Genomic DNA, 12,289 nt, shown 5'->3' on the forward strand with positions numbered 1-12,289 from the left:
CCATAGACGCTCTGCTCTGCACTACAGGCCCCCTCTTCAGCTGTTGTTACTCTCTACACTGGTCAGCTACAATTGCATTACAGAAACCTAATGTCAAACTCTTCTCAGGTAGCTGAATCAAGCTGGATTGGCTTGAAATACATTTGCAGATAAATTGCTAATTTCCATCTATGGAAATAGGCAGTTTGATTTAGGCCCACTGAAAAGTCCAAGTACACAGTGACATAGTTTTCTCATGAGAAAACATAGTAACAACACGTAATTGTTATCCAGGCATGTAATAATCTGTCCCTGTTCTGTGGACAAATTGTGTAATGTCTCTACTCCAACGTATACATTAATGTATATATTGGGATAGGCAGATGAATCACTTTCTTTCTTCTCCATGCCTCAACTACACAGCTGTAGTGGTCACTGAACAGGCATACTATTGTCCTATGACTGTGAATCAGCAAACAAATTCTCTGTGTGTGTGTGTGAGAACAGAATGAGGAGCATTTGACAAAAATGAACAAATTACATGAAGCTTGTACTGTACTGTGTTGAAAGTATGTCCCCTCTGTTTTATTGCAGGGCACAAACATTCTCTGTGGAGAGAGAAGAAGAGATTACATTGATGTCGACAACGATGGGTGCAGCCTACCACGGTCTGAAGAAGTCCCACATAAGCTAATGTTAAGGAGGTCACACTGCTTGCTTAGCGAGTACCATTTCCTCCTGATTCGGCTCATACCAAGGCTCAAACCCAGCACCTCCTCCTCGCTAACACCCCTGACCACCCTCCAGAAGCATCTTACCCTGTTGCGCCACCAAAAAGCTAGCTATTCGGCAGCACCAGTAGAGACATTTCAGGCTGAGGAGTGAGTTTCACAGATTGCCATCTGCTACATTCACCCCCCAAACCCACTCCACAGCGACCCCAGCATTGAGCTGAGCACAACTGATGATCCGGAACACAGCACCATTGTAAAAGACGTCACGCTGCTTGCTTAGCGATTACCGCTTCCTCCTGATTCATTCATACCGAGGCTCGAACCCAGGACCTCTGCCTCGACACGTAACCGCCCTCCTGAAGCGTCTTATACAGTTGCGCCACTGAAAAAGTAGCTATTCAGCAGCGCAAGTGGAGACTCTTCAAGCTGAGGAGTGAGTTTTACAGATTGCCATCTGCTACACTAACTTGTTTTTCCAATTCATTTCTGCATGGATAAATAGCAAAATTGCATGCTCACATGAAGATGCAAACTGACAATATTGAGGATAAAGTGTTTGAAACATTCAAAGATTCACTGAAGTTTAATTTGAGTGAAACAAATGTATAAATGACAACCAATATTTCCTCCTCATCATGCCTTTAATAAACATCTCTACTGATATGTACAATGTATCCTTTGATTTTCTTAAAAATTCGATGAATCTATACAAAGGAAAAACATTTAATGGTTATTCAGCTATGATACCCAATAAAACAGAAAATTATTAGTTAAATAACAAACATCCACACAATACAAAATGTACCAACATATGAAGAAATTGGTATCTTTAAAGAGAGGTTTTCTACATTATACAATTTAACAGGTCTTAAAGAATAGGACATAATAGAATGGAAGAAAAAATAGTAGGCTAACTAACGTGTCATAACTTAAAACCTAAAACTGACCCATACAGTTGTGGAGGATGACAGTGTATTTACAAACCTATTGAGATTATTACGTTCGGTGTTGGGTTCTGAGACAAACATTACTGCACTATAACGTCATATAAAACATATTTACATACAGTACCAGTCAAAAGTTTGGACACACCTACTCATTCAAGGGTTTTTCTTTATTTTTACTATTTTCTAAATTGTAGAATAATAGTGAAGACATCAAAACGATGAAATAACACATATGGAATCATGTAACAACCAAAAAGTTGTTAAACAAATCTAAATAGATTTTAGATTCTTCAAAGTAGGCACCCTTTGCTTTGATGACAGCTTTGCACACTTGGCATTCTCTCAACCAGCTTCACCTGGAATGCTTTTCCAACAGTCTTGAAGGAGTTCCCACATATGCTGAGCACTTGTTGGCTGCTTTCCCTTCACTCCGCAGTCCAACTCATCCCAAACCATCTCAATTGGGTTGAGGCCGGGTGATTGAGGAGGCCAGGTCATCTGATGCAGCACTCCATCACTCTCCTTCTTGGTAAAATAGCCCTTACAAAGCCTGGAGGTGTGTTGGGTCATTGTCCTGTTGAAAAACAAATGATAGAACCACTAAGCGCAAACCAGATGTGATGGCGTATCGCTGCAGAATGCTGTGGTAGCCATGCTGGTTAAGTGTGCCTTGAATTCTAAATAAATCACAGACAGTGTCACCAGCAAAGCACCCCCACACCATAACACCTCCTCCTCCATGCTTCACGGTGGGAACCACACATGTGGAGATCATCCGTTCACCCACACTGCGTCTCACAAAGACACGGCGGTTGGAACCAAAAATCTCAAATTTGGACTCATCAGACCAAATAACAGATTTCCACCGGTCGAATGTCCATTGCTCGTGTTTCTTGGCCCAAGCAAGTCTCTTCTTCTTATTGATGTCCTTTAGTAGTGGTTTCTTTGCAGCAATTCGACCATGAAGGTCTGATTCACGCAGTCTCCTCTGAACAGTTAATGTTAAGATATGTCTGTTATTTGAACTCTGTGAAGCATTTATTTGGGCTGCAATTTCTGAGGCTGGTTACTCTAATGAACTTATCCTCTGCAGCAGAGGTAACTCTGGGTCTTCCATTCCTGTGGCGGTCCTCATGAGAGCCAGTTTCATCATAGCGCTTGATGGTTTTTGCGACTGCACATTTTCCGTATGTCTTAAAGTAATGATGGAGTGTCGTTTCTCTTTGCTTATTTGAGCTGTTCTTGCCATAATATGGACTTGGTCTTTTACCAAATAGGGCTATCTTCTGTATACCACCCCTACCTTGTCACAACACAACTGATTGGCTCAAATGTATTAAGAAGGAAATAAATTCCACAAATTAACTTTTAACAAGGCACACCTGTTAATTGAAATGCATTCCAGGTGACTACCTCATGAAGCTTGTTGAGAGAATGCCAAGAGTGTGCAAAGCTGTCATCAAGGCAAAGGTTGGCTATTTGAAGAATCTCAAATATAAAATATATTTAGATTTTAAAAAATAAACATTGGTTACTGTATGATTCCATATGTGTTATTTCATAGTTATGATGTCTTCACTATTATTCTACAATGTAGAAAATAGTAAAAATAAAGAAAAACCCTGGAATAAGTAGGTGTGTCCAAACTTTTGACTGGTACTGTATATACATACAGTCACCATGTGAACATACAGAGATATACATGTCTCTCTGCAGCACCAAGGCATGGAGGGGGGAAGAGCATGTTGACCAGGGGTGGACAACAGGAGCCACACTGTGTGCCAGCTTTTTTCCTAGCCCAGCTTCAACACACCAGTGCCATATTCATTAGGCCACTCAAAACAAAATGATTTAAAACGTTTTGCAACGAAAAAAGAAAAATAATATTTCTTATTGGACAATTCCAGTTAGTCCCTCCCTGTTTCAGGCCATTTTGTTCCCTTTGGTGCCTAATGAATACGATCCTGTTTCAACTAGTCACAGTTTTCAATTTAGACCAGATGTCTTAGTGTTGGGCTGAAACATAAGTCTGCACACACTTTATCCCTCCAGGACTTGTAGATAGACAATCACGGCTGAGTGGTACCGTTGCTCTCCAGTGTGGGGGTGGGCTCTTCCAACTGACAGGCAGGCGGTACGCCGACTGGGGCGCGGAATATGCGCCCGGAGCTTCGAGTGCGGGGTGGGGAGGGGGTGGAGGACTTGCTCTGCACCTTATTGTTGTGATGCGAAGGGGGGGAGCTGATTGGAGTGCGGGGGTACCTGCGAGAGGAGCGGGCGGGGGGGTCAAGGGAGCGTGAGGAGGGGGGCAAGGAGCTGCTGTAGCTGGGGGGACTGCTGGGTGGTTCAGAGGGGGGGCCCATGCCCATGTTGCCGGGTGAGTCATGGTCGCCCTGATGGGAATCCTACAACGAGGGAAACCAAGTCAATACTCAGAAACACACACACACACACAATGCTCTGAACAGGTCCCAAACAATACTAAGGTGTATTGGCTGTATTGTTTTCTACATTGAGCTATTGTAGTCATCTTAACAGCTGAATGAGGGTTGAGAAATAAACACCTACAAGCCCCCACCATATCTCTGGGCATTTTATCGATTTATTACATTCAAATTTATTCAAACAAAGGTTTATTTAGCTATGTTTTGAGTCAGATACTGATGACAGCTTTATATATTTTTTGTTATTTAAAGAGGTACCTCTTTGAGGATGTAGAGTGCCACTGGATTCTTGTGTTCATGTTCAGTCATCATTTTTGGTACAACGTCAACTGTACAAGATGAAAATGACATTGGATGAAAACCTTTGGTGCAGCAAAACAATTTATACATTCTTATGAATAATTAGGAAATATAAATCAAAGTAATTTGTAGGTTCCTTACCTGCATGATTGATTGGGGAATAATCAGGGTGTTCTATTAAATGTCTTGGCAGCCCTGCCAAACCTCTGGGCTTCATTTGCCGTTTCTGCCGCTCTCTGCACAATAAACGTACAATGTAAATGAGATTCAACTGTGTGCTAAAATTATACAGTATAAAACTGTTCAAAACAACATTGTTCATGTCAAATTTAACACTACAGTATATCAGTACAATTATTGTATTATAACATTGTAATTATTATTTTAATAAAACATTTGATTAATAATTGTATAATTCAATAATTATTATCACGTTAACTGGATTGCATTAATGAACTTGACTATCAATATGCTTCTGCCATTTTACTAAGCTTCTCACTGTATTCCCAACCCGTAGGACCGGGAACAGACAGAAGCATCCAGAAACATGTAGAGAGTGAGACAAAAGTGGGTTTGGTTCTTACTTCTTTGATGGCCCCCAGCAGGCGCACACCGTAACCAAGGTGATAAGGAGGAAAATACCCCCGGTGGAGAGAATGATGTAGAGGGAACTCCTCCCTGTTGGGGGAGGGTCAGGAGGGGAAGAGGGTCATAGACTGTGTCCCAAATGGCACATTTTTCCATATTTAGTGCACTACTTTTGACCAGGGCCCATAAGGCTCTGTTCAAAAGTAGTGCACTATATAGGGAATAGGAAAACAAACTGCACAGTAGAACTACTTAACAATATGTTCAAGCAGAATTACAGTATGTACTTCCTCCCCCGTCATCCCACGCACACACTCATGTCTCTGTGATGGAGTGATGTACTGGATGTATAGCCAGTGATCAACTTCCCTCCCACGCATTATCTTTTTGCTGCTGGTACATTAGGCTACAGTTAGTAAAATAAAAACTATCTATAGTTGCATTTGCCTTTTTTTCACCCCTTCTCTCACATACAAGGGCTTGCTTTTCAGTGAAGTATTTGTTGCATGCCCTAGGCTTGAACCAGTACCAAGTAGGACTATAGGGAAAAGCGCTCTGAGATTACATTGATTTAGTGAGTACTTTCTAAAGTCATCTATATCGTGGGTTAGAGAGCCAGAGAGTATAACAGGAGTCATCCAGCCCCATCCCTCAATTTTATAGCAAAGCAAGTGGCAGGGTTGCCGTTTGACCAAAAACCGGATTACAGATTGTGGCTTTGAATTGCCACTGGTTCAAGCCTATAGTACCACTGTGTAGCCTACTATAGACAGTGAGTTTGATGGGCAGGCTCTTCATGCTGCCAATAGGGTTCTCCACAGAGCAGCCGTAGATGTCATCATCCACCATCAGCACCCGCACGATCGTCAAGAGCTTCTGGTCAGGTGACAGCTGCAGACGCGTCTCATTGGTCAACAGTTTCCCGCCTTTCTGCCAGCTGTACTTCGCATTGGTTCCGTTGTCATGGGAGCAGTTGAGGGTGAAGTGCTCGCTGAGCTCCAGTACTGAGGAGGCCTCCATGTGGATGTAAGGTCTGGATATGGGCTCTATGGAGAATAAGTATAGTAGTCAGACACGTCAAGACATGTCCCCAACTAAAAGATTAGGATCTCTTGTTCCTTCTGGGTCAAATGTTATACTGATATGATGAGTTTAAGAAGAAAAAAAATCTGTGAGTTACAGGTGAGCTAATGAACTCAGGTGTACATAAACAACTTCTCAGGTGACCCTATATGCGACGATGACTTTACAGGAACAACACGGTTTGGACCATTGTCCCCCGCACTTTCCTTGACAATTCAGACAATGTTAAGGTCATACAAATATGTGAGAAATACTGTATAAACAAAAAGGATAAAAAATAATTTGGTTTTATAACAGACAATCCCAGAAGTTCCTACAAGCAGAGCCTCTTTCATGCAAGTCATGTCATGAAGGACAAGTAAACTTATCCTAGACTATGCACCAACCATCTCAATTGCCTTGTGGTTAGAGTGTCTTCCCTGAGATTGGAAGGTTGCAGGGTCGAGTCATACCAAAGACTCTAAAAATGGTGCCCAATGCATCTCAGCATTAAGGAGGTAAGACCCTGTGATAGACTAGCATCCTGTCCAGGGGGTGTACTTGTACATCAAGCTGCCTCACGCTACAGAATCAGGAGATAGGCTCCTGCTTACACTATGGACCACCTACCATCCACAGTCAGGTCGATACTCCCCTCTCCGGTGAAAGTATCATCCGTGATGGAGATCTCCACTTCATAGGTGCCCTCATCAGAGAGCTTGAGGTTGTGGAGTAGGAGGGTGCCATTCTCAAACACCAGGATGCGGTCCCGGTACTCGGGCCTCAGGTTCCCAATGATCTCGGTGCCGATGGACTGGACCACGGTGACGGGCTTGTCATCCCTCTTCAGCTGCCACTTGATGACGGGCGCGTCAGGGCTGGAGCTGCTGTAGCGAACGGAGAGGAGAGCCTCCCCGCCCAATGTGCCCCGGATCAGAGAGCCAGGGCTGGTGATGTTGACCCCCTTGACACTTCCTGGATACAGAGGAGATGGAACAGAGTCTATTTATTCAGGTTATACTGTATATTTAGCAGATTTCTATTCTATACCCGTCTCAGTTTATACGAATGGAACATGTGTTCCACCACTTACACGCATGTGTGACATGGATAAACTGATACATGCATTACAATGCAATAGGGTACAGGTGTATCCTACCTGCAATGCCATTTCAGGTTGCTACAAGTGTCTTTTAAATAGGCCTGGTGTAACAGTGTTGCTTCCGTCCCTTTAATCGCCCCAACCTGGGCTCGAACAAGGGACCCTCTGTCACCTCAACGATTGAAATGCTAGCCATTTCACACTGGTTACACTATCAAGCCATCCAATAACAAACTTTAACCAGATCGTGTACCCAAGGACACTTGGCCCACTTCCACAGGAGGTTGGTGGCACCTTAATTGGGGAGGACGGGGTCGTGTTAATGGCTGGAGCGGAATTACTGGAATGGTATCAAATACATCAAACACATGGTTTCCATGTGTTTGATGCCATTCCATAGCTCCGTTCCAGACAGTATTATGAGCCGTCCTCCCCTCAGCAGCCTCCTGTGGACCTTTCCTATTCCATTACACTGTGAAGGTTAGTATTCTGAAGAATATTGGACTGTCCACAATCTCCACACCACCAATACCACCATCCCAGTCGTGTCTAAACCGTCCTTGATTAAGTGACATGCATTTGTGGATGGAAGGTGTGACATCGTTAACAGGTTATTGTCTGGGTTATGCTAAGCTTCCTCTCAGCCCCTTAGCTAGTTCAACAAGTTCACTACAAGGCATATCTCAAACTGTCTAACTTATGGCCAACAGATTTTGCAGCAATTCTTTCAGTTGATTGACCAGAGGTTTCTTTTTGAGGGAAATAGCCTACAGTATGTGATCAGAGTGGGCTTATAAAGTGAAAGCCAAATGACTGTAGCTAACTCTGCTGGCTGTTGTTGTGGGCGTCAGGCTGCTGATGACTCGACTGTGGGCACCGGGCCCCCTCCTCCGTCGGGGCAGAGTGCGCTGGAGCGAGCCTGCGTGGCAGCACTGCATCGCCGTGGTAACGGCTCACAGTCCTCTTGGATGGCTGGGATAAGCTGACAAAAGGGGGGATTGTTTGGACCAATTTCCTCCCTGGCAGCCCATGAAAAGAGGCCTCAGAGCAACACAAGCTCCCCGATTGGCTGAGCCCGGAGACAGAGGGCCCCAGTGATTCTGCTGATGACAACACAACTGCATTGACATGACACAACCGCACCTCTAAAAGTACCAAGTATCATGTTTCTATGTTTGAGTCTGCACACCTTTTTGATATATCTCATAAACAATTAGATTGATATAGCGTACCAGTCAAAAGTTTGGACACTCCTACTCATTCAAGGGTTTCTCTTTACTTTTACTATTTTCTATAATAGTGAAGACATCAAAACAATGAAATAACACATATGGAATCATGTAGTAACAATAAAAGTGTTAAACAAATCAAAATATATTTTATATTTGAGATTCTTCAAATAGCCACCCTTTGCCTTAATGACAGCTTTGCACACTCTTGGCATTCTCTCAACCAGCTTCACCTAGAATGCTTTTCCAACAGTCTTGAAGGAGTTCCCACATATGCTTAGCACTTGTTGGCTGCTTTTCCTTCACTCTGACATCCGACTCATCCCAAACCATCTCAATTGGTTTGAGGTCGGGGGATTGTGGAGGCCAGGTCATCTGATGCAGCACTCCATCACTCCTTCTTGGTAAAATAGCCCTTACACAGCCTGGAGGTGTGTTGGGTCATTGTCCTGTTGGAAAACAAATGATAGTCCCACTAAGCCCAAACCGATGGGATGGCGTATCGCTGCAGAATGCTGTGGTAGCCATGCTGGTTAAGTGTGCCTTGAATTCTAAATAAATCACAGAGTCACCAGCAAAGCACCCCAACACCCTAACACCTCTTCCTCCATGCATTACGGTGGGAATAATCTGTTCACCCACACTGCGTCTCACAAAGACACAGCGGTTGGAACCAAAAATCTCCAATTTGGATTCCAGACCAAAATACAAATTCCCACCTGTCTAATGTCCATTGCTCGTGTTTCTTGGCCCAAGCAGGTCTCTTCTTCTTATTGGTGTCCTTTAGTAGTGGTTTCTTTGCAGCAATTCGACCATGAAGGCCTGATTCACACAGTCCCTTCTGAACAGTTGATGTTCAGATGTGTCTGTGACTTGAACTCTGTGAAGCATTTATTTTATTTGAGCTGCAATTTCTGAGGCTGGTAACTCTGATGAATTTATCTTCTGCAGCAGAGGTAACTCTGGGTCTTCCATTCCTGTGGCAGTCCTCATGAGAGCCAGTTTCATCATAGAGCTTGATGGTTTTTGCGACTGCACTTGAAGAAACTTTCAAAGTTCTTGACATTTTCCATATTGACTGACCTTCATGTCTTAAAGTAATGATGGACTGTCATTTCTCTTTGCTTATTTGAGCTGTTCTTGCTATAATATGGACTTGGTATTTTACCAAATAGGGCTATCTTCTGTATACCCCCCCCCTACCTTGTCACAACAACTGATTGGCTCAAACGCATTAAGAAGGAAAGAAATTCCACAAATGAACTTTTAAGAAGGCACACCTGTTAATTGAAATGCATTCCAGGTGACTACCTCATGAAGCTGGTTGAGAGAATGCCAAGAGTGTGCAAAGCTGTCATCAAGGCAAAGGGTGGCTATTTGAACAATCTCAAATATATTTTGATTTGTTTAACACTTTTTTGGTTACTACATGATTCCATATGTGTTATTTCATAGTTTTGATGTCTTCACTATTATTCTACAATGTAAAAAATAGTAAAAATAAAGAAAAACCCTTGAATGAGTAGGTGTATCCAAACTTTTGACTGGTAGTGTATGTACAAAAGTATAGACTCCGCATATAGCTTCCCATTTATGTATCTAGGTCACACCTCAATACCATGAGATCAGGTCCTTCGCCAACGTCATACCAACCAACATCTTCCTTCTAACCATGATCCTCTAATCTTGGAGAATCCTCTGATTGTGCCATTCTCACAGAGCAGTTTGGTTCAATGACATCACCGTGAATACTGGTGGAGGGCTTTGGCTAACCTGCTGAACCAACTGGAAGACATCTGAGTAGCGTAGTTTCCACATGGGCTCTACAGAGATCAAATACCATTGATATGAACTAAACAGCTTCTGTACTCCAGAACGAATGCCTAAACTCTCTAAAGGAAACTATTTGCCAGTTTCCCAAACCCAGACTAAGCAGTCCTGGACTAAAAATCGTTCTCAATAGAGAATGTACATTGAAAGTACATTTTACTCCAGGATTTAATCTGGGTCCCATTGTGACTGCTTTCTGCCAAATAATATATCTTCATCAATCTCTTTTTATATTTGCAGATTATGTATAGTTTTATGAGTGTCATCAGAGTGTCATTTTCTTTCTAGTAATTTAGGAATAGTAATATAAAGACGTACTGTGTGGCAATGTGCAGTCAGTTTGAATGTTTTAAATGGGGTTTTATCGGAATATAAGCTAGTACACAACAAGGAAATGTTTATTTGCTTGTTTGACATGGAAATTGTGTTTTATGTAGTTGTTTTTGTAATTAAATGCTATTTATGCATATATGCTAATCAAATTCATTCAATAAATATGCTGAGACATTTAAATTCATAATAGGGGCCTTATTAGGGGGTGTTGAATGATTAAGACAGTCATATATTTTTATTGAATAGATTAATTTACATGAAAACATTTAAAGTAGCCATAATTTAACATATTCTTGCAAGTAGGATATGAAAAACACAAAATGTATGTGTCCAACCTATCAGCCAAACAAATATGTCAGTCAGAAAATATGCATAAACCAACCTACTGTACACTTGCCCACCCCACTCTAAATACCTCCCACCCACATTGTCTTAGCCTTGCAAGTGAACACTACACATTCCTTTAAGTCAGCACAGATGTGTTGCCCCAAAACAGGGGATAGTTTCCCTTACCTGACTGTGATGAGACAAGAAGACACCAGAGCAGCAAAAGTTGAGGAGCGGCTATGGCTTTGGAGAGAGCCTCCCTCTCTGCCTTCATCTTGGGTCTAACGCTCCGTTTCTCTCCCAGACAATTAGCATGATTTGTCAACTCTGGGCACGTCCCCCGAAAGAGCACACAGACATTCCTCCAAGGCAGGGCTCCACTAGGACTGGGTGCACAGCACAACAAAGCAACACAACAGCAGCGTGTGTGTGTGTGTTTAGTAGAACAATCGTACAGAAAATAAAGCACACATCTTGTTTATTTTCTGTACAATTCTGGATTTGCAGTTAGACTACTTTTAAAACTTGCATAGTAAGCTTCTAAGCATGAGTTACATTCCAAGTGCAGCACCTCAATGAATACATAAATGTCCCTTTAAAACGTCACTTAAGCTTATTCAAATACACTCCTGAAATGGAAATGGCCAAAATGAGCTGACAATGCCATGGCAAGACCTAGGCTATTCAGGTTTTACCCTGGCAACTGAATGTTTATACTCTGCCTCAGTCTGGAGCCACTTGTTGTTCCTCTGTTCTCAATATAAGGGGCATAGAGAGGAGGGCCCTCCTCTAATGGTCCTGCTGAGTAAAGGAAAGGTCTGCGTCTCAAATGGCATCCTATTCCCTATAGTGCTATTTGGGCCCCGGTAAAAAGTAGTGCACTATAAAGGGAATAGGGTTAGGGTTGTGGCGGTCATGAAATTTTGTCAGCCGGTGATTGTCAAGCAAATCACTGCCCGTCTCACTGTAATTGACCGTTAATTAGCACAAACACGTTTAGCATCTCCTGGCTTCCACACACAGCCTACAAATATTTTTATCCAAATGATTTCAAAGGAAGCATGCACATGCGGCTATTCTGTGTTGAGCGGTTAACAAAGAAACTGGTCCTATATGCTTAATTTAGAGTTATTTATGAAACTTTAGTTGTGATACAAACATTGGGCTATATGTTTTGATTTTTAATACATTATAAGGCTGCATGATGGGACTCTAATGATGATTTGAAAAAAGTCGCAAGCTGCACACACTTCATCAGTCTCTCATTCTGTAACAGAGACGCAGGGAGTCAGGAAGCAGTTGCAGTCAGTGAGTTTAATAGGAACGAACATAGAGTGAATACAAAAACAGGAGTAGCGTCTAAACATGAAAACAGGAAACAATACTACCTAATGGGTGATACAACGGAGTGCTA

The 12,289-nt window shown here is 42.5% G+C and overlaps 1 protein-coding gene across 1 annotated transcript; it reads right to left on the reverse strand.

Annotated features, from left to right (window-relative positions):
- Window positions 1-3,729: 3,729 nt before the first annotated feature.
- Window positions 3,730-11,209, reverse strand: LOC311142833 (hepatic and glial cell adhesion molecule-like; the record flags this gene model as incomplete). The annotated part of the gene is made up of 7 exons (XM_084178530.1): window positions 11,062-11,209; window positions 6,685-7,029; window positions 5,757-6,038; window positions 4,989-5,082; window positions 4,546-4,640; window positions 4,363-4,433; window positions 3,730-4,065 (listed from the first exon to the last, which is right to left on the reverse strand). Exons 1-7 carry the CDS (start codon window positions 11,147-11,149, stop codon window positions 3,730-3,732), a joined length of 1,311 nt encoding a protein of 436 aa, XP_084034656.1. The 5' UTR covers window positions 11,150-11,209.
- Between the last annotated feature and the right edge of the window lie 1,080 nt (window positions 11,210-12,289).

Source organism: Coregonus lavaretus, assembly GCF_964263955.1.
Source record: "Coregonus lavaretus genome assembly, chromosome: 15".
NCBI classification, from domain to species: Eukaryota; Metazoa; Chordata; class Actinopteri; order Salmoniformes; family Salmonidae; genus Coregonus; species Coregonus lavaretus.